Source organism: Chelmon rostratus, chromosome 5 (genome assembly GCF_017976325.1).
Source record: "Chelmon rostratus isolate fCheRos1 chromosome 5, fCheRos1.pri, whole genome shotgun sequence".
In the NCBI taxonomy this organism is placed as follows: Eukaryota; Metazoa; Chordata; class Actinopteri; order Chaetodontiformes; family Chaetodontidae; genus Chelmon; species Chelmon rostratus.
The window spans coordinates 27,780,048-27,807,551 of NC_055662.1; the positions used below are offsets into that span (position 1 = coordinate 27,780,048).

The 27,504-nt window shown below is 46.1% G+C and overlaps 1 protein-coding gene across 1 annotated transcript in view; it reads left to right on the forward strand.

Annotated features, from left to right (window-relative positions):
- The window catches only part of rimbp2b (RIMS binding protein 2b), a 67,511-nt gene that overhangs the window by 30,790 nt on the left and 9,217 nt on the right, over positions 1 to 27,504 (forward strand). Inside the window, exons 4-22 of the mRNA XM_041936609.1 lie at positions 3,301 to 3,390; positions 6,061 to 6,183; positions 7,572 to 7,676; positions 9,890 to 9,940; positions 10,316 to 10,336; positions 12,495 to 12,699; positions 13,582 to 13,715; positions 14,463 to 14,542; positions 15,083 to 15,192; positions 15,276 to 16,148; positions 18,952 to 19,103; positions 19,650 to 19,803; positions 19,863 to 19,873; positions 20,031 to 20,321; positions 20,547 to 20,696; positions 21,502 to 21,663; positions 25,067 to 25,175; positions 25,673 to 25,798; positions 27,163 to 27,344. Coding sequence (XP_041792543.1) covers positions 3,301 to 3,390; positions 6,061 to 6,183; positions 7,572 to 7,676; positions 9,890 to 9,940; positions 10,316 to 10,336; positions 12,495 to 12,699; positions 13,582 to 13,715; positions 14,463 to 14,542; positions 15,083 to 15,192; positions 15,276 to 16,148; positions 18,952 to 19,103; positions 19,650 to 19,803; positions 19,863 to 19,873; positions 20,031 to 20,321; positions 20,547 to 20,696; positions 21,502 to 21,663; positions 25,067 to 25,175; positions 25,673 to 25,798; positions 27,163 to 27,344 — 3,129 coding nt within the window. The remainder of the gene's footprint in view (positions 1 to 3,300; positions 3,391 to 6,060; positions 6,184 to 7,571; positions 7,677 to 9,889; positions 9,941 to 10,315; positions 10,337 to 12,494; positions 12,700 to 13,581; positions 13,716 to 14,462; positions 14,543 to 15,082; positions 15,193 to 15,275; positions 16,149 to 18,951; positions 19,104 to 19,649; positions 19,804 to 19,862; positions 19,874 to 20,030; positions 20,322 to 20,546; positions 20,697 to 21,501; positions 21,664 to 25,066; positions 25,176 to 25,672; positions 25,799 to 27,162; positions 27,345 to 27,504) is intronic.

Sequence of the window (27,504 nt, forward strand, 5' to 3'; positions counted from 1 at the left end):
GAGTGAGGGGACGGCGAGTTGACAGTGATGTCACTCCCTGTTTGGTCTAAACTGGCTCACCTCTCTGTCTCTCCTCTGTTTTCCTCCTTCACCGGTTAAGGTAAAGAGTGCACGTACAGAATCAGGTGCAGCTGTTAGCGACTCGGTGCAGCTGCTCTGCTGGTGGAGTCTATTTACGACGACGCTGACGACGTATACGGGAATATTTATTTATTTAAAATGATCCACGTATACGTTGATTTCTTACTAAATCTTTGAAATCCCAGCTAGTATCAATGCCACGTCTCCTCATGGTTAGTTCAGCTGTCGTGTATATAAACACTGAGTGTGTGAGTGACAGTAAACACCGCCATCACCATCTGGCACCTCCACCTTCCTGGGTATCGGGTGTATGTAACGACAGTCCATCGGAGGAGTATGCATTTAAGGCCGGTTACTATGGCGACAAGCAGCGTTAATGGAAAATGGATGCTGAGGCAGACTCAACAAGTCGAAGGACCGGACTGTGGACCCGAGGTCTCGGTGTGACACTTTGTGGTCGGCTCGGCTTTGACAAACATTCTGTGGAAGGCTGGCTCGCAGCTTGCATCGCAAGAAAAACACTGAAATGTCTTGTTTTTCTTTCCAGTTTGTATTAGTCAGTAAAACCACAGTGAGCAGTTCTGGAGGGGAACTCAGGTATTAACCATTTAAACGGTGCAGGGGGCCATAAATGCAGTGTAGACTTTCACACTACGGAGTGCAGCCTGACTCCATTTCAACACATGAAAGCAGTTTTAGTCATATTTCTACCAAGCTACACTCATGATCTCTTCACTTCACTCACACTTTGCTTGCTCTAGAATTTACTTGATTTTATGCATTTTATGTAATTTATTTTACCTATATTTTATTACTTTATTCTCTGGTTTTATTTTCCATCTTATGTTATTCATTGTTTTTATTTTCATTTCCATACTTTTACTATCGTTATCAAGTGGGTTTTATTCTCCACCTTGTTTTACATTAATATTTTATCCCTGTTTTTATGTCCATTCTGTCTTTTCTCAGTGAAGCTCTCGGTGCAGGTGATTTCTTTGTTGTAAAGCTCTTTGAGCTGCAGCTCCTGAATGAAAGGCTCTATACAAACAGAAGTTATTGTTGTCATCGCTTAACGATTTTTCTATTATGCTGTCATCATTGTTACAAGCAGCGAGTTGTCAGGAGGTTCAGATCTTCAGTGCTTTCATACAATACTACCTGTAATACGTATACATCCGTGCTTGGCGCAGATGGTCTGGGTAAAGAAATACAGTCAGAGTGAGGCTGGAGAGGTTTATCTGATCATTAGTGTAATAGTGATAGTGGCTGTAGTCTATACTGAACAAGAGCAAATGATGCTGCTTACACTGAGTCTACAGAGCAGAGAGGAAGTGGGTGAAATATTTGCTTTGCTCGCGTGTTAAATGGCAGAGTTGATTCATCTGTCAGGCTTGTTGAATTAAACACACAGCTCTGGCACACGAGGCTGAGTCAGACCATGTCTGGACAAAGCACACGCCTGCCTCTGCACTGCTTTCATACATGGGATTAACTCAGGTGCTCCACCCCAGGCCTGGTGGTGGTGTCCCATAGTGTGTTATTATATATAGAAATGAGAATTGCAAACAGTATATAACAGTAAAACAAAGAGCTCTTTTTTTCCATCAGTTACACTCACTGTTTATGTCGTGGAGGATTTAATTGGTTATATTTCTTATTATTATCCTGTCTCTAAAGCATCACAAATCATTAATCAATCTGAGTTTATGCTGTGTGCATAGATGTCTTTATTCAAAGCAAATCTCAAATAGCAAATCACACCTCAGCAGAAAATCTCAGGTTTCCTCGGCTGAATAATGCTGGAAAGAGCTCAGTATAGGCCACAATGCATTCTGCATGGAATTCTCCCCATCGCTGGGCTCACAGGCTCGCCACAAAAATGTGTCTTGCCAAGGGATTATGACGTATACTGATCTGTTTAAAGCGTTAACACATTGACAATACAGGACAGAGAAACAGCTGATTCTCTGTGTGCAAGACAATTTGGTTTGCATCACTTCGTGTGTGCTGTCACGTCCAAATTCCATAAAGGATTTTAAATGAGGATGGCAGTCATGTTGAAAAAGCTTAAATCAACAACGAGCTTGAATTTCAAAGGTGTTTCAGACCGTTGTTCTCACCGGTGTGCATACAGTCAAATGTGAGCTGTTTTTCTCTGTTTGTCCTTCAGAATGAACACCTGGAGGCTTAGCCAGCCCACATTAGCTCTGAATTGAGGGATCAATGGATATGAATAGGAATTCCAATTCAATCTAGTGCTTGTACGGGAAGCATTAAAATTGACTGGACACAATTGATGCAGGTTGAAATGCCAATAGTTTTTTTTTGGGGACGTGACAGAAATGAAATTAATAGAAAAGCAGCAGATCTCAGATGTGACTTTGTTACCGTCGTCAGGCCGTTGCTCACTAACTGCTGCTTGTCCTTGATAGTATTTCTCCTCCTTGGTGTGCAGTTGTATCACTGCATATATGCATTATATGTCCATGTGAAAATTATTCTAGTCTGTTGACGTGTGTAACCTTGCATGCATGTTAGTTTTTTGTGCTTGCTGCTGCCTGCATTTACCCTCTGAAACATCCTTCATAAGTAAAACATAAGGGAGCGGGAGCAGGCGCACCATCACTGGCCATTAAGAAGCAATGTATTTACTGTAAATGTATCATGCATGAGCCAGCTCCTGACAAGAACAACACTTGGCCTACATGCTGCTGCAGCTGCAGTGGACTGCACATCTCAACAGAAGTCTCCAGTTGACACTGCAAATTGCATCTGCAGCGCGCCTCACGACTGCTGATTGAACGTAATTAAGTTTTCCTCCTCTGCAATGAAGGGATTTTTTTTTAACACACTTGGTAGGAAAGAGTGGGGAAAGGAGGCTTTTAATGTGTGTGTGTGTGTGTTGCAATCAGAATGCATCTTTGCTTTACATCCATTCACAGAGAGCATTGAAGAAGAAAATGCTCATGGTTTCTCATCTCATCGTTTCCATTATGTTTAAGACACTGGCACAAAAGCTAATATTCTGACTGCGTTATTGTTCTGGTGTAGCGGCTAAAGTGGCGGCATCTTTTAGTCACACTTTCTAGAACATACTGGAAAACCTCGAGCGGTCTCCTCAGATGAATAATGCATGGGCTATCGCTAACAGCACGCTGGGTTTGGGTGTTAAGCTCCGGTCTAATCTTGGGTTCTGAACGTTGTTTTCTCTCTGCCTAGGAGAATGAGCTTCAAGATTTCCTCCAGGAGAACAAGCACTTGAACCTCCAGTTGTTCAACAGCAGCCACAAGGCGTCTGAGTATGAGAAGGTAACAGATTTCTGACTGATTTCCTCCATTCACACTGTGTTTTTAGCCATGCTGCTGCTTTGGTCCAAGCTGAAATAACTTAACAATTATCGGATGAATTTGCATGAAATCAGACAGACGGCCTTCTGGCACTTATCATCACCATGAGGTTGACAATTGTGGTTTTTAGTGTCACGTCTTGATGTAAATTGGATGAGTTTCCAGGGACTGTCATGGTCATCTAGCGCTACCTTCAGGCTAAAACTTTATTGTTTATTACATGTACTTGCACAAACAAATGACATTCGCCTCAAATGCTAGCATGCTAGCTCGCTAAATCAGAGGTTGAACATTACATCTAAGCATGTTAGCGTTGTCTTTTTTAGCATGTTAGCTCACTTGCATGAGCGTCCACTTATAGCTGCTGACGTGGCTGTGGTCTCCCAGTCGCGTTTCCTTGTGGGCCACGGCCTCTTTGGTCTTTATATTAACACTGTTTCAGATGGCTTTCTGGGTCACACTATAACTTGGCCAAAACTGCCTTAGGATGCTGGATGGATGGAGCTGTTTTTCCAATTTCCAGCATATAAATGAAAGCGACGAGCCTCCAGTTCCATTAAAACAGCCTCACCTTCCTTTTAGCCCAGAGACCTCAAAGGCCTTCAGAGCTGATAACACAAAGTCAAAGCAGATCAACAAACAAAGAGCACCAGGCCGCTCTCTGTGGACAGGAAGGCAATATCCTGAGGGAGCTGATTGGCAGGTAGCTGCTGTTGGGGTGAAGAAGGGCGGGATGCTGGTTATTGATGTCTTATCGGGGCTGGGGTGGCTCTCGGAGCAGCAATCCTGAACTGTTATCACACTGACGGATATGAGAGCAGCACTCTGCGGGGCAGTGCGGATATTAGCCCTCGCTTACACCCCCGTGTTCTGATCTCTATCATCTCTGAATGAACTAGGAGGGGCTCCGAACGGCACCTCCCTCTCCCGCTCATAATAGACTATTGACCCGCTTCTGCTGAATCCGATATAGTTTCGTCCGATCCGTCTACATTAGGCCTGACAGTCGCTGGCGTCCATGCGCAGAGTTTTTGCTGGGTGGAGGCGGGCCGGTCGGCTCACCGCTTTCTGTTTGTGTTTTGCTTTGCTGATGTTTGTTGAAACGCCCTCCTCGAGGAATCATTAGTCATTCATGGCTGCTCGGAGGAGGGGGCTTTGCCACATTACGGCTGCAGGAACCAGCCGTTTCGCTGCCGATTAGGGGCCTTTAAAAAGAGATTATGAAGAACGTGTGGAATATTTATTCATAATGGCAGCGAAGACCTCATTGGCGTTGAATTGGTCTGCTGTGTTAATATAATGTGCAGTTGCTGCAGTCAATTGAATGCTTACTGCTTGGTTAACAATGAAGCATGAATAATTTATTAATGTTTTGGTCTACATCCATGGGAGTGAATGAGCTGTTACTGTTACTGCATTATTCTAACAATTAAAGGTTTTTATCACAGAGATCAGGCAGCGCTCACATCTTACCTGTAACAGTTTCTTCCTGCTTTAAAAGCTTTGAATGTTTGGGTGACATTGAAGCAGAATAGTGCTTAAAATCAACAGCGAATACCTGAAAAAGAGGAACAGCTGTACAACTGAATTCAGTCCAAAGCAACAGCTCGACCTTCATGAAATGAATCATGTGCGGTTTTTGTTGATGTTCTATGAAAAAGGCCTGGATTGAAGCTTTGTGGTGTTACTGGACTGGATTATACTGAATGCTGCTCCTGACATTTTGTCCACGCTGGAAAAAAGGAAACAAGTGTTAACCGTTAATTAGGCCACTGCTGCAATAGCTTGGATACTGTTTTAGCTGCATTAATTAACTTAAGACAACACAGCTATTTAGTGATATGACAGCTGGTTATAAGAGTTGTAAAACCACAACCTAACAAGCAGCGAGATGCTGACTCTGTTACGCTCTCTCCTCCATCTTTTTTGCTACATTGACTTTTGCCTGCCACCACCCTGCAGTGATTACGCTGTTATTATAGTCTGCAATGATGCATTTAATGTGAAGCTCTTGAAATGAGCATGGCATCATGGCATGGTTAGCTAGTGATGGCATGGATTTAGAGTCACCCTTAAAGGTACTCTGTGGTGCTTTTGACAATGTTTTGATGAGTGGATCCCTGTTTTATTTGTATCTGGATGGCGCTATACACATTCCTGCTAATGGCTGTGCACTATTAGGTTGATCATCAGGTGGCCGGAATGAAATAGAAATGCACGAGCGGGAGGGAAATGAGTGGAAGAAGCAAAAGAATCTAACATGGATGTAAAGAATGCATGTTTCAAATTAAACAACTGGCTTTTGCAAATGTTTTATGGGGTGAACATGAGTGCTGACCTTTTTCTAGCACTGAACAAAGAGGGTGGAGACTGTGGAGGGTTTTCTCATGAAGCTTTAGGGTGGCAGCAGGAAGTGGGAGACCTGAGAGGGTGATGTCTTTCATACAGGAGACAGAGAACGACTTCCCTCATATCTGCAAAGAATGACATCAACCTAGTTTTCCTAAAAGGCAAAAAATCAGCAGAGCGTAGTGTGAAAGCCAAATATTAGGATGCACCCAGATGGGATAAACTGTCCAGCTGCACTGTGAAACTCAGTGTCTGTGCTCCTTGCTTGTTGTGTCTGCACAGGTGAAGTCTGAGTATGCCAAGCTCAAAGAGACCCTTGGTGCTGTGACGCAGGAGAGAGATTTAGCCCTGTGGGAGAGGAACCAGCTCCAAGACAAACTGGAGAACCTAGAGCAGGTGCTCAAGGTGAGGAAGCCAGCTCCGAGACCCCACTGTCTGTCAGTACTGCGTGCATAACTAGCTCTTGTAGTCCGTCTATCCCGGGGGCCTAATTCAGGTGTTTTTGTGGAGCCTAACCCTTTGCCAGTACCCCTTCTCCTACCTGTGCCTCCATTTGGTTCTCTGCAGCTGTACTGTCTAACGTCCCTGACATGTCTGTTGCCTTCCAGTGTCGTGTTGGGAGGTCTGACCAGGAGCTGTGAAAGAGTAGAAGCTTGGAGCAGTCTGCCCCCCTTTCCTTTCCTATTCCGCCCTTTCATGTTGTCCCACCCTCCCTGACCTGTCCCTCCCCGCCTCTCCTGCCCCCTGTCCCCCTGCTAGATTTATAAGGTATCAGTGCTATGTCCATCTGTTAGGGAGCAGTCCTATTCAGTCCCATTCTGAATGCTTTCTGTCCACCTCAGCGGCTGTGCTTCTCTCTCCCTTTATCCGTGGGCTGCTTACCAGACATGCGAATGGTCACCTGGCTCTATGACCACAGCACTGTGGAATGTGATCTTTGCATGAGGCAGGACAAAGAGTTTGGCTTTACGATGACGGGAGGGGGAGGAAGCAGGAGACGGAGACACTGGGTCACCCTTCATGATGATAATGTCACCTACACAGTGTGATGACATTACCTATCTTAGACCTCAATTTATTACTGGCATGAAAATGTCATTTGCTTCTTTCACCTGACAAATATTCACATATAGCGGGAGCAGTGATGTGACTGGATGACACGGGCATATTGTGTGATGAAGAGCCTAGCATTCAGTCCCTCGTATTGTATGGCTTCTTTTGTTGTCATGGATGACCACAGATAAGTGAGCACGCTGCCGAGTTTGCTCACCCTTTTCATGTAACGTAAAACCCTGCATTGATCACGCAAAGACAACGTCGCTGAGGACAGCTTTTCAAACAGTCCCAGTAACCAGACGTCTAACAGGTATTGTGTTACCTAAAGGGGGCAGCAAACCTGACTGTGGATTGATGTTAGTTTTTTTTTGTTCACACAGCAAAGCATCTCAAGTCCTCATCCATAAGCACCTTTGTGCAAAATTTGATCTGACCTCTCCCGCAGATCACTGGGCATAAACTGTTCTCACGCGGCGTTTGCTGTGGCTCAGTTTATGTCTTTCTTGTTTTTAAACGGGTTTAAAGGTCAGTACACTGTTAACCGGCCTCAGTATGTGTGATGTGTGTGCACATGTAACACCTGTGTTGTCTCTGAGTGTGGAGGAGAAGACTGGAGATGCATTTTGTATTGGCTCAGTGCCGTTGGATTTTAGTTCCACTAACAGCGGCCCTCTCTATGCTCCCCCACCCTCGCCATCCTCCCCCTGGCTCTCCACCCCTGCACCCCCTGCGGACAGCATATGCGCGAGGCTGCGGAGCGGAGGCAGCAGCTAGAGTTGGAGCATGAGCAGGCCTTGGCTGTACTCAATGCAAAGCAGCAGGAGATTGACCTTCTTCAGAAGGTAAGGGAACTCAGGTTACCTAACACTCACAGCACCGCAGGTTTGAGCTTCCTTGTTTGCCCGGCCTGTGCCATGTCCCGGGTCATAGAGCTTTTTGTCGAGCACTGGTGCGTTACACACTGTCCAGCAAAGGTGAAAGTCGCCTCAGAGACTGTATTATAGAGAGCAGAGGAAAGAATAGTGCTCTCTGCGCTCACCTCTCTGAACATTTTCATCACTGGCACCACCACAGCTCTCCCAGCGCATCCTCTTCACCCCCGTCCTTCAGCTGTCCATCACTCTCTAAACTCTGAGTGCCGAGCATTTCAGGAGCACTCCTCTTGTTTGTTGCAGGCAAGCAAATCAAACATGCACAACCCAGAGTAGATATGACACTTTTTTTTTTTTCGAGGCTTGCTTAAACAAAAACAATGCCGGCCCGGGCCGTTTGATGGTCCGGCTTCCTCGTCTGTGCGCTGGAGCTGACTGTAATGTCAGAGCAGGCCCGGCAGTGGCTGAGATTGCTGATAGTGTGAACGTGATAGGAATTGTCACCACTGCCTTCTCCAGAAACAGTGTGTACACCCCGGCGTTGCTGTTGCTGCAGCGTTGCTCTAATTTCACAGTCAGCCTTTCACAGGCAGAGTTCTCGGCTTTTTTCTCTCATTAACAGAAGCTCATTACTGCCTTATCTTCCTTCAGACACTGGCTGCTCTCTGCATTCTCCCAAATTAATTGCCTGCAAAGTAGATTTATGAAATTGTAAAGCCCACAGATGCTCTCATACTCACGTGGAGCACTTGTTTTTCTCAACAGATGTTTCTAGTTCTCCTAAGGAAAGTGGTGTGTATTATGCGACGTTTCTACACAGCTCAGTGCTTCTCTTAGTCCTCGTGGATGCACCAGCCTCCTAAATTTATTATAGGTGGAACGCAATTTTAAATGTTTGCTTGCACAGAGCATCAGTTTAGCCCATTTTTTGGAGATATAACTTAACCATTCAAACACTCACCGTGGCAACATGTTCCCTGTTTGAATGACCGTCATCATAAAAAGAGAAATAGTAGCCAGGTTCAGACCAGCAGCCACAAATAAACCTGCTTTCAGTCAGATGATGCATCTGGGATTATAATGTCAGGACAGTTTACATAGATGAGGGGTCTCAAACTCAACTTACCTGGGAGCCAGTGGCCGTGCTGTTCCCTCCTAAAACACCTACAACATCCTTAGAATTAATTCTGCCCCCAGGTCAGCCGCTGGTTTACGTAGGTGTCAGGTGTGCTGTGAAGAGCCCTGCTGGCCAATGCTGAAGTGTTAAATGTCAAAGAGGGTGAGAGGAGAGGATCGGTGCCATCTGATACGTCTGTCCTTTAGATTTACATATAAATACACAAAGACCAGATTTAACTGACAGACACGAGAGCTGTGTTGATCTTCTCATCTTAACTCTCAGCCACAAAGCAAATAAGCAAATTCCCAAAATATCAGTTTCACCTCTTCTTTTAAAGGTGAATTAAGAGCCAGTTTCAGCTCTAAAAAATGTAATGATGATTTCTTGATTGGGCAAAACCAAACATGTATTTGTGGGCCTGATGCAGATTCATCTGTGGCCTTATCTGACCCCCAGGCTGAGTGTGAGACCGCTGGTTTAGATGCTCTCCAGTGAGAGGTCTTCACAGGTAAAAGAAGGACACCGACTATAAAAACTTCAATATAAAAGGTGAAAATGATTGAAGAAAAGCTGCAATATCTTGAGCCTGTTGTGTTAATGTAAAAAATTAGGAAAGGAAAATGTTCTTTTTTCTTATTAAACAGAAAAATAAGCCGCACACGTTCTAACCCTCCCTCACTGAGCGCCTTGGTTCGTCTTTCTGTTGTTCCTACAATCACCAGCTCTGTTTGGTTGAAATAAACTCCGCCACTCTCGCTCCTTCTTCGGAGGCAGGACATTGAATTAGGAAAATAAAAAACCAACTCAGCCGAGCGCCGACGCTTCGGTCAAATCGCCCGTCCCTCCTGAAAACTGATGTCTGCTCACATGACTCGACGTTAGACGTGAGTAAGCGGCAGATCAGTTTCATCCCTCATCGCGGCCATCGCGGCGGCTTTCTTTTCAGCCGTTTCTCTCTGAGCGTCAGTGAATGAGAAGCTGTTTCTGTTCTTTCATTGGTGTTTTGAACAGACACTAAACTGTGATATGAATGAACTGAACCGGTGCGCCCTGTGTTTCCCAGGCTCAGGTTGAGGCTAAAAAGGAACATGAAGGCGCTGTCCATCTGTTAGAGGTGAGCGTCTGGACTCTGGGGGGGTTGCTGTGTGTGTTTATGTGGTTGCTGCTGGGGGTTGGGGGGGGAGTGTTTACCTACAGCCATTTCCTGCTCTTCTTGACCGCACAAGCTGAACCTTTGTGCTTCTTTTTTTGTTTTTTTTTTTAGTTCCCATGTTTTAAAATGTGAATCCTGGGCTGAGTGTAGACATTTCCTTTCACATTGTTCTTGAGTCTTTTTCAGAAAGGTGAATAAATCATAACAAGACAGTGTCAAAGCGTGATCAAAGAGTGTTGTGTTTTCAAGATGTGTATGAGTGATCACATGTGTAATTGTGCTTTATTTCTTTCCTACATCTCTTTACTGAATGGGTGTGTGTTTATGCTTATACAGAACCACTTGGACAGCATGCAGGTATTTCAGAATTGTTTTTATTTATTTATTTGACATATTTTTTACACCTTTCCCCGTATAGTCAGTAGGGTATGCAGCGGCTCTGTGTAGACTTTGGCCGAGGAAGTGTTGATGTAACGCCACGTTACGATCTGAGTTTCATTTTGATGATGAACACGATAAATGTACAGGTGGTACTCAGAAGGTGAAAGGTAACATGAAGCATTCAGGAGCTAATCTGATGTGTGATCTTTGCTTTTTGCTTTTCAAAAACATTCAGGGCTGCTTCCTTTTGTCGGGTTTTACTACCCGCTCAGCTCTGTTTCACATTTCCCATCAAAGCAGCCTCACAAGCGGAGTCTGGAACATGACTGACAGCATAAACTGGAGGTCTTTCTGCTTGATCATAAAGAAATATTCAGCTACACTCGCTTAACAATTGATGAAAAGATTCTCCTTGTGAAGTCAAGTTTCAGAATATGAATCGACTTCAGTTAAAGGCGAGTGCCCGGGGGCTCACTGACCGACCTCAGTCCCACATAATCAAAGCCCATCAACACACTGAGGCAAGCAAATTTAACTTTAGAAAACCAAACACCTGTTAAATGTGAACAAACAACAGTATCAGATTACAATGAGTGAATGCAGAAAAATCCATTAAATTCATCAACGAATTACGATAAAAAGTCTTTATGTGAGTGCTTACATATCCATTACATCTATATATTGATGCATATAGTAGATATTAGATTTTGTATTGTTAACAAAGGATCACATCGCCACACTGAATGTGATCCTTTTGCGTTGTAGCAGTGCATGTGTGTTACCAAGCATGTGTTTTAGAAACTACTACTTGCCATACAGATGAGAACTGTATGATGCAAATAAACCAAAACCTCTTTGATTTACTAATCCTACCGCACAAATGCAGGACTTCCTTCGTCGTCTGTCTGCTAACAGCATGTCTTATCCGGCAACAAGCCGTCTGCATGAAACGGACTGGGTGTCTGAACAGAGCAGTACACAGAGTACTGCGGTAGCAGAGGTGTTGGGCGGTGCTAAAACAATTCCACGGCAGCTTCAGTGTCCTGCAGAGCATCCGGTTCAGACTGAGCAGTGATTTCGGATGATCAGTCATTCAGCTTGAGACACGACGCTCGAGCGCCTGGAATTTCCTTTACACCTGCCCAAACAGTTACTGTGTGTTCAGTCTATCAGTGGTAGTGTGTGCAATGAAGTTTCCTGCTCTCAAAAGATACTCTTTACTTTTATATTTGTATGTTTGTTATTATCAAATCCCATGAAAAGACCTCTACCAACGATACTTACTACTCTAACCTGTCTGTGGTCCATTCAGTCCCAGTGAAGGAGTAAATCTTTACAAACAGATCATCTGAATACTCACAAGTGTATATTTTAATTTGTACGAAGGCGACTGTAGTTTCTCAAACAGGAAATAACTAGTGTGCAGTAAAAAGTGCATGAACGGATTAATACACATTTGGTCCTCGACTGAGTATTTGCAGCAGCATAGTGGTGTAAAGTATGTGGAATTGACTTAAAACACACCACAGCATGTCACCCAGTGCAGCAGTGTGGCTCATTGACGTGTTTTTTAATAGTTTTTGGACAACAGCGGAGCTCTGAGGCACAGAGGAACGAGGCTACGTTTGATTTTTGATTCACACAGACAATACTTGTTAGTATGATTAAATTAATGTTGGTTTTGGTCTTTTCAAGGGATTACTTGACAATGAGAGGAAAGAACGTCATCAGCCTCATCGTCTAAGACACTGTGCAGTCTGGGTACGCATACTACCCTGCAGCCAGAGGCTTTTTATTTTCAGTGTTATTAGCATTAGCTGTAGCTGTGCATGTGACTTGCAAAGTGCACTGTCAGTAGTAGTTAAAAAGTCATTTCAAGAAGTTTTTCTCTGTAATGACTGATCCACATGTCTGCAGTAAATCTCATTCCGTGTTCTATTTGTGTGTAGACAGTAGACATATGTCGTCTGTACATACAGTATGTGTGCACTCTGTTCCGCCCTGCATCCCATGGTTTCCTTATTTTCTTCTTCTGCTGTTTTCCTTTGTTTCCCATCTTCTCTCTCCCTGTCTGTCTCCTCTGTCTGCGTCTCTCACTCCTCTCTCGATGACTCTCCTCCCTCACCGTCATCAGGCCAAAGTTCGCGAGCTGGAGGAAAAATGTCGGACTCAGAGTGAGCAGTTCAACCTCCTGTCAAAAGAGCTGGAGAAGTTCCGGCTGCAGGCCGGGAAGTTCGACATCCTCAGCACTGAACCCTTAACTTTATGTGAATCTCCCGGGTCACCTAACAAATCCCTGTCACAGCTCCTTAATGGACTGGCTGCCCCCATAGGAAAAGGTACGTGCAGGATCATACTGATGAACAGTGTCTTATAGTTCATATGTATGTATTTAAGTGTTTTTAGCAAAGAAAATACTAATATTGATTTATTGTCATATTTTCAAGTGTCTCATTCTGACTGAAGTTAATAAATAAGAGGCCAACAAATGAATTTGGCCTGACGGAGCCCACTCTTACTGAAGTGCTGTGCAATTGAATTCATGTATCATTTCTGCCATGTGAGAGCTGCTGGCAGCGACTCCACAGCGTGCATATTAGCCGAGGAGTCCGTTCCCTCACGACGAGGTGGAAGAATCGCAGCTGAGGGGAAAGTCTGGGAGGCTTCTGACTTAATCTGCAGGAAACATAAACTGTTAATGAAAGAATCAGTCATAGTGAGAAATGGCTTCTGGCTGCCTAAACTTGTTCTCTGTTTGTTTTTGACTTGTTTTTGGGAATGTACAAATGCTTCACTAATTACAGTCATATGTATTGTTCAGGTTTGGCTCTGAAGTTTTAATTTGTGTCATTAGTGCTGTGAGACGGCCACCAAATGTTGCATGTACTGTTATTTAAGTAAAAGCACCTTTAAAAGGAGACTGACTCATATAGGTAAAGTACTGCAGCATATATCACATCAGCTATATCTGCATGTTATTAAGGATGTGTACTGTCACTGTTATGGCTCCCTCACATTTTTATATTTACTGGCATTACGTAAACACATGTTTGTGTAATTCCAGTATCATTACACAATGTTAAAACGCAGAGTGACTGATTTCTGTCTCTCTGACACGTTTAGTTAATGAACTCTTTTGTACCGTGAGGTTCTGAAGCTTGGTATCCGTCGTGTTATTGTGATGTGAGGATCTGATGAGAGACGTTCTGTTTGTTCCACAGGCAATGAGGCTCCAACAAGCAGATCTTTGATATCTGAGTTCATCCGACCGCTCCAGATCAGTGGAGACAAGCCGGAGCTCCTCTCCGTCAAGCCAACATTCCTCACTCGCAGTCGAGCACGCAGCCCGGCGCGGGCTTTCCTCTCCGAGGTATCTACCTGCATCCCAAATGGCTTTTATTTATTGCACATTTCTCCATTTGCACTTTGCATGACATCTGTACACAGCTGCAGAAAGCAAGACCATGTAAACATCCTAACTGATGATGATGAGGGGCTGCAACAGAGATGAATCCCCAGTGATTTAGGAGTGATTGCTTCACTCCTCCCTGTTCACACCAATGAAATCCTGCTGTCAGGTACCTGAACTTCAGCCGGCAGCAAGTGGCTTCACAGTGTCTCCTAAAACGCTTTAATAAGCTCAACTCACCATTGTTAGATCTGTTGCCTCTCTCAGACCTCTGTTATCCTTTGGTGTCGACAGCACTTTGTAACAACTTCAGGACAAAATGCTGCTTCGTTGTGATCTGATGTGTGTGAGCTGAGCAGCAGGGATGCACGAGGCTTCCTGGTTGCTGTTTGGGATTCAGCAAAATATTTTAGTGCATGGGTGAAAATCTTAAAAGACATGTGTTTGTTTGTCCTTATTGATTAATACAATGAGATTCAGATTTTCAATGTATTACAGAGCACAGGCACCTGGAACGTCATTTTTATTCTAAATGTTCAAATGAGTTTATTAGCTTCTTCCTCCATAAGATGCTCAATCAGTCCATCTTAGGAAACTTGCCTCTCTGGTTTTCTGAATACGAGGTGAAAGGTGAAAACAGTTAGCACTGGGTGTTTACAATGAGATCGTTTGTTCCTTGTTTGCCTTCTGTAGATGGACAAAGAGCTCAGCTCAACTACCAGGTCCAAGCCGAGGTTCACAGGGAAGGTTCGTCTGTGCATCGCTCGGTACAGGTACGTACAACTACTGATTCACCTGCTAATTCACAGTGTGTCTCGTTTCACGAGCAAAAAAAAAATGCAACCTCTTGCTGTAATTAAACTGTCACTGTTTCCAAAACATCCTTATAAATCTTTAAGTTTTTTAGTGGTTTTGATGCATTTAACAGGAGCTTTGTGCTAACAGTAGAGAAACCACAGTGAAACAACTGAACGTCCTAAGAGAGGGTAATGATTAACAAGGGAGGTGGCCAGAAGTCCTTTACATAGCTCTTCACTGCAAACTGAACCGGCTGCCTGGTGTAGACGAGTCATGGACAGATCTTGCTGAGATTATTTGCTTTCTCTCACAGAGCTTTAGGCTGTGGTCTTAAAGATGATTCAGTGTTTCTATCTCTAAAGAAAATTACCTGTCAGCACAAAAAATAATTGGAATCCTCAGAGCACAAATGTATGAAACAGGGCCAAAGCTTTCAACCCACACTATCCTCAGCTCCCTCATCTTTATAAAAAACAAAATAAATAAGCAGCTGAATTGTTTGTTTTTCGCTGTAGTTACAATCCTTACGATGGGCCTAACGAGCATCCTGAGGCAGAGCTCCCCCTGGTGGCCGGGAAGTACCTCTACGTTTACGGGACGATGGATGAGGACGGTTTTTACGAAGGTCTGACCTGCCTCGGTAGTGTTTGATCTTTTGTGCTTAATATCGTCATAATACCAACTATCTCTCTTTTTTTTGTTTCTCAGGAGAGCTGCTGGACGGACAGCGGGGACTCGTCCCATCCAATTTTGTGGATTTTGTCCAAGATGAGGAGACGCCGTCTGTCCAACACAGGGACACAGTAGCTAAAGAACCTGGCTACCTCAACCACAGTAGCCTGGGGCCTCAGAGACTGGGGGTCGGCACAGGGACGGGAACAGGCATAAGCAGCTTGCTGTCTGACAGTAAACTAGACTGTCTGAGCACCAGCAGCTTGGGCATGGACCTCCTGGGCTCCTCCAGCAACGGGACAGGAACTTTGGATGTCAGCATTGACGAGGTCGGTGAAGACATTGTGCCTTATCCCCGCCGCATCAACCTGATTAAACAACTTGCCAAGAGTGTGATTATTGGCTGGGATCCTCCTGTGGTCCCACCGGGCTGGGGCTCCATCAGTGGCTACAATGTCTTGGTGGATAAGGAGTTACGCATGAGTGTCCCCTACGGGGGCAGGACAAAGTCTCTTATTGAAAAGCTCAATCTGGCCACCAACACCTACCGTATCTCAGTGCAGAGCATCACCGACCGTGGCCCGTCGGACGAGCTGCGGTGCACTATGCTCGTGGGAAAGGATGTGGTGGTGGCACCTTACTACCTGCGGGTGGACAGCATCACGCAGGTCTCCGCTGAGCTCTCCTGGATGCCCAGCAACAGCAACTACAGTCACACCATCTTCCTCAACGGTGCAGAGTACGACATGGTCAAGGCGGGGGGTTATAAGTACAAGTTCTTCAACTTGAAGCCCATGACAGTTTACAAGGTGAAGGTTGTGGCGCAGCCGCATCAGGTGCCTTGGCAGCTTCCGATGGATCAAAGGGAGAAGAGGGAAATCTCTGTGGAGTTCTGCACTCAGCCTGCAGGTCAGCCTCCAGGACAATACTCACATTAGCACTTTTGCAATGTGTTGTGTGGTGGTTTATGTATTTTTGGGCATGCTGACTTGGCTAGAGGAATGCCAGTGTTGGTCTGTTGGTTGGTCCACTAATATTACCATTAAACTTGGTACAGATGTCCATAGTGCCCAGAGAAGATATCCTGGTGACTCCGGGGACCCTGTGGCTTCTCCTCGAGTGCCACTGCGAGGTTGACATGTGTGGGTTTGATTGAATTATCTTAACAGCTGTTGGATGGATTGGTGCAAACGTTCACATTCCCCTCAGGATGAATTCCTGATGATCCCCTCAGTTTTCATCAAACGCCATCATTGGGCCAATTTTTAATTTGTCCTGCAAAGCTAATGGCAATAGCAAATGCTAGCAGGTTATCACACTAAACTAAGATGCTGAACCTGGTTAATATTAGGCCTGCTTGAGATAAGACAAGATCAGCATGTTTATTGTCATTGTGGGCATGTTAGCATGAGGCATTCAGCATTTAGCTCAAAGCTAAGTGCGGCCTCACAAAGTTGTCCATGCGGCTTCGACTCTTTGTCTCGATCTTAATCAGATTTTTAAAGTTGTCGAGGTGACCTTGTTAGCAAGATGTAAGTCAAACATTCAGTCCCTTTTTAGCTCCTTTTAGCTTTCTTTTAATACCTGTGCTCCATTGTGCCTCCTAGCTAACGTAGTCACTACCTTTGTCTGTCTGCTGTTTGGTGATGGGCAGGTAGAGCAGACCTGCAGTGGGTTTATCAGGGTTTCTTCATTGAAAACAAGTGTTGATGAAAGAAGTTGACGACGGCGCTCAGACTGAACCGAAGTCTTAGTTTTGTTAGCGTCTGCAAATGCAGTCAGTTTGTGAGTTTTGTGTAAAAGGTGTATTTATGACTTTGTTCCCCTCAATGTGATTGTCGGTCTTGTCGTCTAATATTCTGTTTCAAAGTCATCAGATATTTCACAATGAAAGCCATCTGATAATTTACATCTTTTTATTTACTCACACGCCACGCGCTTCAAGGCCTTTACACTTACAAACCTGACAAACATCTCAGCCACTTTCTTTTGTCCCCTGCCGCTTCCAGATTGCCCTCAAGGATTCGTGCGTGTACCACTGCGATAAGACACATGCATGGTAGACAAACAGGAACAAAAAGAAAAGTGCAATGATTGAAGAAGCATTTGCTGAATAAAGCTTGCACAACATTGGAAACAAGAGTCTCTCAGAGCCAAATGAGTGTAAATAGTGAGCGCAGATCTCTGGGATTTCTTTTCCCATGAGGCTCATTGATGCTTTGCTGTTGCCAGCACTAACTCGGGTCTCACAGCCCGACTGTCTTGCTACGGGAAAGTGAGAATGTAATAAGAGTGATTCTATCCACAGCCAGCTACATTTATAGCACTGCTCGGAGTGTGTAAGCGTATAGGCACAGTGTCGTCGGCCAGATATGGCACAGATAAAATACGCCTCAGACGCGTCATGTTGTTGCTAAGCGCTCAGGGGGGGTTTGTGATTATTTAGCCTTTATTGAACATGGAAAGGAGACCAAAACAGCAGTTTACAGACAAACAAGACATAAAAGAGGGTTTATGAAGTCAAGTAACGAAGAGGAAAATGGGTGAAAGGGGAGGAACAAACAGTGAGAGGCTGAAGTTTGAATTGACATTTTCTATTGGCAGCTGAAGAGCTAACATGCTGAGAGTTCATTAAATGATCCATCTATTGAGCATGGTAATTAGAGGCGTCTGAAATAGTCTCAGTATCGGTGGCGGACGACTTGTCAATAAGTAGGACGGTATCTGGAGGCACTAAATTAGACTTTTACACCCAGCACGTGTTCTTGAAACGAGTGACTTCATCAGTTCTTAGCGATCTTTATTAGTATTAAGTCACACAGCGTCAAATTCCCTGCCTGGAAATCAGTGTCTGCTCTTTGTGTCCAGTATTAATGAAAGTGGCTCCAGTGAAAATATTAATTCAAGCACTCATTTCAGTTCTCAGAGGAGCTTGTTCATGTCCGGCATAGTTTAAAAATGACAGGAGGAAATGAAATCTGCAAACAGCCACCGCTACTGCTCCAAGACTGCGCGTGGCGTCTGCTGACAGTCGGCGTAGGATGCGATTAAGATTGCACTGATGCAGATTCTCGGACGCACAAGCAGCTGCACGTTGCAGCTCGGAGATACTGCTGACTGCATCTGCTCCCTCTCTCGCTGTGTGACTGCAGGGGAGCAGCAGCACTGCACAGATGGGTCTGTTGTTTAGCATGCAGGCAGCACTTTCAGACTGTGGGAATAGCAAACTGTGTGGGGGGGGTTTTGACGCTCTATAGAATATTGTCAGCGAGAGTCTGTCAACAGGAAATTGCTGCATGCACGCTGCTGGCTGAATGCTGACAAACTTGGCTTTTTCGTTCAAGCAGTGGATATGAATGAATCTCGGGATGCACACCAGAACCTGCGCAGAGATGAGCATAACTTTAACAAAATCATCCCACAATTTTTAATATTTGAATATAATAAATACCACATTCACTGAGTCAGCGCATACCAGCTGCTCATTCAGTAGAATTGAAAATGCTTTTTTAGAATTTGAGTATACAGATGTGGGACACACTACAGTTTATAATGCAGTACCCCTGCACTGTGAAATGTTATTGAATGTGAGAAGTCTGTAGTACCGAGGTCAGCACGTTGTTTTTTTCATCAAACAGACAGTAATGGTTCAGCCACTGTTGAGCCGTCTCTTTTTTCTCTCCTTATCCAGTGTGTGTGTTGTGCTCCCCAGGGCCCCCTCTCCCTCCCCAGGAGGTGCAGGTCCAGTGTGGTCAGACGCCCGGGGTCCTGCAGGTCAGATGGAAGCCGCCGCCTCTGACGTCTTCAGGGACCTCCAACGGGGCCAGTGTGATTGGTTATGCCGTGTGCACAAAGGGACAAAAGGTACCAAATGTCAGAACATTTATTTTTTTTGTCTTATGAAAGGTAGACTTTGCCTGCCTCGGTGGCGACTTCTACGAGTAGTGCTCTGTTGCCATCTCCTGGAGAAATGATATAATGCTGATATCCAGCCCCCCCGTGGGACAAGCATTACTTAACATGTAACTTCAGGAAAGAGAGCTGTAACAGGCTCCATGCTGCTGTGTCACCAGGATCGTCCCTTTCCTGTTTTTGTTGTCTGTGTTTGTGCAAATGTGTCACTCAACCATTCATTTTAAACCAAAAATCAGCTGGAGGGACAGAAAGAAACAAAATGACAATTTTCTAACCTGCCTAAAGGGGGCGTTAGAGTTTAAACATGATCAGTGTAGTGAGCTCTAACATCTATAAATAGATTTTTAGGCTTTTTTTAATAATCAGACATTTGTCCTCAGCCCCAGATGCATATATATGTTTGAATGATGGCAGGGTTGCAGAGTGAGTGCTTCTGTATGCTGACGTTCTGTGTCGCCCTGTGGTAAGGACTCTCTGGTTCCTTTGTGAATGCAGATAGCAGAGGTCTTATACCCCACAGCAGACTATGTGACCGTGGAGTTAAACAGGATTCAGTGTCTGGAGGCCAGGGAAGTCATTGTAAGGACGTTGTCAACACAAGGAGAGTCCCAGGACTCGCCCGTGGCCATCATCCCGCACAATCTCTTGGGCTCTCCACGCCTCTCCCACCGAACCGCTGCACCACCTCATTCTATCCCGCACCCGCAGTCCCACCCGGTGCACTCACAAACCCATCCTCCTTACCCGTCAACGTACCCCCCGAACCACCCTCAGCCCCAGGTGCAGCCTCTGCCTCGAGCCCAGCCCCACACGCTGCCCCATGCACAGCCGCACTCGCAGCCCGTCTGCCACCCGCCTCCTCATCCCTCGGCCCAGCCTCATTTCCAGCGCCACCCCATGCCCAAGTCCAAACTGTTAGTAAGTGCCAGAGAGCCAGAAACCAAAGAGCATGAGGTGGGCCTGCGATCGGCCCAGCCCTGGGAGCGATCCCCCTCTCCGCTGCCTGCCATGCACGGATCCAACCTGGAGCCGCCGCACTTCCAGCCCCGGCGATCGCCCTCTCCTCAGAGGATCCTGCCGCAGCCTCAGGGAGTCCCCATCCCCAACACCATTGCCAAGGCCATGGCCAGGGAAGCTGCCCAGAGAGTGTTTGCTGAGGGCAACCGGGTGAGTGGGCATCTGATTATGGAACAACAGTCATCTCAGCACGTGATAGGATCTAGTGCGGAGCCTGAGAGTCAGACTTTCATTGTGCTGCTGGAAAAAGTGGAAATTTGAAATATCTCACAAAATTTTTCTGACTTGATTCACAAGAAATATGATTTGAGGAATATTACACTAATTTATTTGGCTCCTTTTTTCAATGTAAATGTCTCACATTTGTCTCATCAGGTTGAGAAAAGGAATATCTTCAGTGAGCGAGGTAACGCCTTGCATCCACTCAACTCTGATGAGGAGGAGGACGGCTATGACTCTCCTCATGCGAGGAGGAGAGGAGCCTCGGTGGACGAATTCCTCAGAGGCTCCGAGCTGGGCAGACAGGTACTTTACAGAAAGCCGTGCTTGGCCAATCATGAGTGTGATCACTTGTTTCTAGGAAGAGCAAAGTGAATCAAATCACCTCTGAATGTATACTGTATCTGAACTGCATCAAAAGTGTAGACTTTTATTTTCTAGAGTCCTGTATAGTATTTTTAGCACCACAGTCTGGCTTGGATTGGAAATCAACCAATAGCTGGAGCCTCCAGCCAATACACTTGTTTACATAAATCAGTACTGAACGCCAAAGGAAATTCTGTATGTCAGCCAATCAGAGGTTAAAGCTGCTTCTGTACAAATCTGATTCCAAAAAAGTTTGGACGCTGCATGAAAGGCAAATAAAACCAAAATCAATCATTACAAACAAACTGTGTTTACTGAAATCAGCTTCCTGAAGTGTTCCTGAGTCCAGGTATTAATCTCTTTATCCAATCATGTGCTCACAAAGTGTTGAACCTCGCTCCATCCTCGCTGTGAACCACTGAGCCTTTCAATCATGATACTCTCACCTGTTACCAATCAACCTGTTTACCTGTGGAATGATCTAAACAGATGTTTTTGGAGCGTTCCACATCTTTCCCAGTCTTTAGTTGCTCCTGTCACAACGTGTTTGAAACGTGTTGCTGCGTCAGATTCAGAATAAGCAGATATTTACAAAAAGCAGTGAAGCTGATGAGGGAGAACATTAATTTTGACTTTATATTGCTGTTTTCAGTTTATGTCAGAAAGGATCAACAAGCTATCACATTCTGTTTTATTCATGTTTCACACGGCGTCCTAACTTCACCTTCTCTCTCGTTTTCCTCAGCACCATCATCACCACTACAGCCACAGCGAGGAGTACCACACGGAGAGCAGCCGGGGTTCTGACCTGTCTGACATCATGGAGGAGGACGAGGAAGACCTGTACTCTGAGATGCAGCTGGAGGAAGGCCGCAGGCGCAGCATCAACTCTCACAACACTCTCAAGGTACGCACTGCACACCTTCAGTGGGTAGTGGTCTGGGGGAGGACAGGAGACGGTGGGGAAGACAGAGTTTTAGGGGGAGGGACGGAGGGAGGATCTCGCCACCTGCAGAGGTTCAGCGCCTGCTCTCTCTCTCAGGCTCCACAGCCAGGCCCGTCGTGGCTTTGCCTGGCTGAGCTCCCCTGCCTTGCGTTAGCCAAATCAGCCTCCCCACCCCAGCCTTGCTCCTCCACCCTGCCCCTCCAGCACCGCTTTATTCATTCGAGGCCGAGCTCACGGGAATGGCTGTGAATACGTAACTAGACAGCATGCGAGAGAGGAAGGCTGTAAACTAAAAGCATAATGTGATATTTAAATGCAAATTTTAATATACTGTACTGTATCAAAGGGTCATGGCATATGAAGTGCATATGGGAATCTCATTTAAGTGAGTACTTAAATGGAAATATTCACTTTTGTTTACGTCTGTCATGTCCTAATGTTGAGTTCTTCTGTGCTCGGTGTAGAACATTGTCGGTACATGATCCTGTCTTCATTCGGTCTGTCAGCGCAAATGTGCGATGTGAGGCCGGTCTGCCATCAGGATAAAAAGCACCATGTTATGATAGCGAGAGCAGCTGTAGTGGCTGATTGGTCCTCTGTATTACAGCAGATTTGCAATCAGAGGTCAGTGCATCACTGCAGCTTTGTGAGGTTTGTCCTGTTACCTGTGACAGTATGTTGTGTTACTGAGCGGCATTCATTGGTGTATATTTACTCTTTAAACACACCAATGCTGCATCTCCTTCTCATCATCGCCATCTACTTGTAAATCACTGTTGCACATTATCCACCACACTTATATTTCTGTAAACACTAATTATTTTCAGTATGTATAATAATGATGTAAACATTTGAATCTGATATTGTGAAGGGAAAATTTCCAGATGAAGCCTGCTACTGTTTTCTGTGAAACTGTTGCTAAGGAAGCGTCTTAACACAGTGTGTCCGTAGCAGCTGCTTGTTGTATCCACTCAGCTTCACGTTGTTGTTTTTGGCTTTTTTTAAGATTCATTCATTTCATCCACGTCGATGTTTTCATGCATCCCTCAGTGTGGCGCTAACGCAGCCTGCCACTTCCTTTTTGTTTGGATATTTCTAATTTCTCACAAACGAAATTCCCTTTTCCACATTTAACCTCCGCGGCCACATCAGTTCCTCAGTTATCACTCCATGTCTGAGCCTTCACAGATTCCTGTTCAGAGCATGTCATTTTCTTCTCACGGAATGAGACTGCATGTCTTACTACATTGCCACAAATAACTAATTCTGTCTTTATTTTGTCTTTCCTCCCCATTTGTTCTATTCACATACTGTGTTGTTTCCTGCCTGTTCTAAAACCTTCGAAAAACTTTGCAACCCCCCCTCACAAAAATCTAAACCTTTTGAATTGAACTGACTAACTGAACTGTGACATTGTGGAACTTTGCCTCCTGGTCGTGACTAAAGGCATATTACAAGCGTCAGGACTTAGCCGAGGAAAGAGACTGCTGGGACCTCCAGAGGGAGGTGGTGAAGCAGAAGTCGCTCCGCAGCAAGCGCCTCCACAGCATCCCCGAGGTGGCCGAGGAAGAGTTGGACGGCGTGGACGGCATGGGACAGCGCCTGTGCTTCGAAGACGGTGGCCGGCCGGGAACGCCGCACACTCAGCGGAGGATGTACCCCCAGGACTCGCACGTGCACAATCACCTCGCCCCCGGCAAGAACTCCCGCCACCTGCAGCGCCAGCGCTCCTCCCCTCGCTTCACCGACAGCCGCTACTGCTACAACCCAGAGGAGCGCAGCTTGGGACGCCCCAACCGCCAGAACACCAAGAGTCCTGACAGCGGGTTAGACTGCGGCAGCGAGGAAGAAGGCTCTCTAGGCCGGGGTCATCGAGGGTACTACGTTCACGGGAGCCCCATGCGGGGGCCCGTGCACATCATCCACTGTGAAGGGCCGGTAGAAAGGCGGGCGCTGGCTATGGGCCGTAAAAGAACCCTGACCCGTCAGTGCAGCGTGGAGGAGGAGTTCTCGGATATCCCAGCGACTGCTGCCAAGTCGGTACACACGGGTGACTTTAGGAACAGGGACCACTTTGGGCCTGGTCGGGAGGCCGGGCCGCGAAACTACTCCAGGGAAGGGGCCCTGAGCGAGGGCAGGCTGAACGAGCTGGACAGGGTCTATTACAGCCCCCACAGGGAGGCTAGGGCCCAGTCTTTGTCCAGGCTGAACCGGGACCAGCCGCTGGTGTGTGATTCAGACTTTCTGCTGTACTTTCCATCAGCAAGCTGCAGCCATTCTGTTTCCTTAATGTTGTCTGTTTTTCTTTACGCCCCCCCCCCCCCCCCCCCCCCCCCCCCCTTTTTCAGTTGGCATTTTGTTTCTCATTTCGTGACGAGTTCTCACACGTTTCATGGTCGGTTGATGTTTTATTTTGTGTGACTTACTTTGCTTGTACTCAAAATGTCAGGTGGATTCAAGTAAAGCTTTCGGTTACCTAAAGGCCATTTAACCAAGTTTTGACTTCTCATGTCTTTGAGGGGAAAGGTTCATTGAAGGGAAAGCCTCTGTGCAGTGCATGAGGACGTGCTGCCGTCTCCCTGCCCGCCGCCGCCTTCATTTGTCGCTCTCCATGTCTCGCCCTCCGCAGCTGCAGCGCCACCTTGTGCTTGGAGCTTTATTTCAGCGTCTCCCGCCTCTCATTGCTTCACGTACAGAATCAGGCCAGATCAAGACTTCTGCAGCCTGCGGCCATTCGTTCAGCTTTCCACCCATACACATCACGTCTCGCTTATCTCTTTCGCTTGTTTCAGCAAAAACATCTCCTGTTCATCATCAGTTTTTATGCTTTAAATGTTGTGATTGTTGGAATACAAAGCCCCCAGGCCAAGGCTATAATGGCTTTGCTCATCTAACCACATCTTTATCCATCCTCGATCAGACTCGCCCTCCACCTTCACTCTTTTTCTCCTCGTCCACTCTTTCTCTCTGCTCTTCGCTCGTCGTTTCTGTCTCATGTGGCGTCATTCGCTTTCTTTTCTCATCAAGGAGCTGACATGCACAGAACAAAACAAACCAAACAAATGGTCTTTAGCTAAACATCTGACCCTTCCTAACCCCCAGTCCATGTTGTTGTGTTGGGGTTGATTTGATTTACTTGTTTTGATGGTTTGTTGGGTTTCATTATTGTTTTATGGATTTTTTTTTTTACTATTATTTTGCCTCCCTAAGGACAAATGGAAGCTACATCATTTGCTCTTATGGTTTTTTAGTTGTTTTAACAGGATTGTGGGATTCTTTAAAGTGATTTTAAGCTTTTACTGATATTGAAAATGCAGGCGCGTTGGTTGTTCTGACCTCGTATCTGTTGTTTTTCACTCTAAAGATCATTGGGAACTCGCCGTCACATGGAAGCGCCGATCGTCTGGACCACTCAGGGAGGAGGCTGGTTCACATCGGCACCCCCCCTCAGCAACGGCCCATCCCATCCATTGGTTAGTGAGGTCACCACATGAGGAGACGCCTCATCCCCACCTGCAGGGCCACTGATGTTTGTGCTATTTATACCATGTGTTTCCCTACCCATGTGAGCCGAGCTGTACATCTCTCCCATAGAGCTTAAACAACCACGTAGACCCTTACTTTGTGGGGTGTTTGCACCCCCTGTAGCTGCCCATCCTCACCAGCTGGATTCGCCAAATGTTCACACGCAGTTTTGCAGGAAAGTTATCCAGACACACTCCCGATGCCTGTGTTTACTGTGGGTTAACATGTTTACATGACCACCCAATTTGACCTCCCCGCAACAGTGCAAGCATTGCTGTTTTACACCCAGTGACTCCAGAGTGAAACCTGTTGCCTTGTACACCCCCCACCTCAGGGCAACCTCATCATCCTACTGTGTCAGCATGAGTGAATGGGCCATGGGGTAGAGCAGAGTGTGTGTGCGGGGGATCTCTGACCGTAACGCTGTGATTGGTGTCTTCTGTAGAGATCACCATGGACAGTAACAGTGAGGGGAGTGAGGGGAACCTCTCACCCGTCAAGGAGGATGTTTACTATGGCAGTGTAGCTCGGCGCAGGATATGGCGATCTATGTCCTCAGAGGATCAATATGGTATGTGGTGCAGCTTCTCTCCAAGATGCCAATTCACCTTGACAAGGTCAGAAAAGGCAAAGAATCGTTCTTGAACACATGCAGTGATGTCATGGTGGTCTTTGTTCTGTGCTGGACAGTCAGCTGCTTTGTTTAGTTTAGCTTAGCTTAGCTGAATAAAGCTGACGGGGGAAGACAAGACTGGCCACTTTTCCCGTTGCTGGAGAATGAAAAACCCCTCCCTGTATGTACTCCTACACCTTCAATCCCAAGAAACCCCAACTCACCCACTCTTCCCATTCACCCTCCATATCCAGGCCTCTCTCCCACTCCACCGCAGCTTAGCCTGCCCTCCTCTTCCTCAGCTTCTCCGCCACCCCGCCTCCATGAGCCAGCGGCCCGTTTCCTTCCTTCATTTTGCATGAGCCGCTAACAGTACAGTGAGAAGGAAAGACACATGACTGGATGAGTCGGTGCATTCTCGCCTCGTTGGTATCGCTCAGTTGCACTTTCATTAACTCTGCTGCCATCACAATCAAACACGTTTCACACAGTTGAAGCACATTTCACACCTTCCAAAAAGCATATTTCAGTTGCTTAGTTAGTTTTTGTTTCAGCATCTCTGAGCCTCGCAGAATCTGCCATTGAAACATTGAACATGGTGATCCATGAGAAGCATGGGAAACTGATATCAGGTTCATCCCTTCCCCCTCACTGTCCCTGATATCTGCGTTACCAGGAACTGCCGGGGCATTTGATGTGTTATCTCCCTCGGGAACGTGCCTCCTTTGCCCTTTTTCGCTGCACTTTGTTTCCGAATGTGGCCTAAAAGCATGACGGTACACCTGCATTTGATGTAGGAATGCCTCCCTCATGGCGTCCAATCCCGTGAAAGCATGCATGTTAATCAGCCTCTGTGAGATAAGGCAGTGAAACAGCAATGAACAACAGTGCAGTGTTACTTGTGTCCTCCTGGTGTGCACAGTCATTCAGTTTCCCTTGCACCCCAAAAACTGCTTGATGTGTTTCCCCTCTGTGCTGTGTTGTACTGTGGTCTATGATGTTTAGTGACTGTCACTGCCAGCAAGCAGAGATGTGTGAACGAAGAACCCTGCTGTGCTACGACTGTACCGAGCCTTTATTGTGAAAGCACCCTTTGCTTTTAGCGTGTGAACGCAACAGGAGTGTCCTTTTCAAAGTGGAAGAGATTAAAACCGAGAGTAAAATGATCGCATTTGATCTCCGGCTCTTTTTTCACACATGCATCTCATCGCCCTCTCCCCTGTCAGCTCTAACAGAGAGACATCTTCTGCTCTCATTGCCTCTACAGCCAGCGTGGCTGTATAAGGCTGGTAGTAGCAGCAGAGGCCTCCTCTATGTTTCAGACGGCTATGGCGGGCGCAGGCACGGGCGGGGACGGCGCTCCCTGGATTACTACGAGGAGTCGGAGCCGGAGGAGCTGACCCGCGTGTTTGTGGCTCTCTTTGACTACGACCCCATGTCCATGTCGCCCAACCCCGACGCTGCTGACGAGGAGCTGCCGTTCAAGGAGGGCCAGATCATCAAGGTGGTGGCTCCTGGACTCACAGATAGTCTATCTGTAGAGCAATTAGATTAAATTAAACCCCCTCCACTTAAACGCCGCCTCAGATAATGTTTGCAGAATTACAGATAAATCGCAGGAATCTCTGCCAGTTCCTAGTTGCAGGCATCCGTTGTTGGTTTCT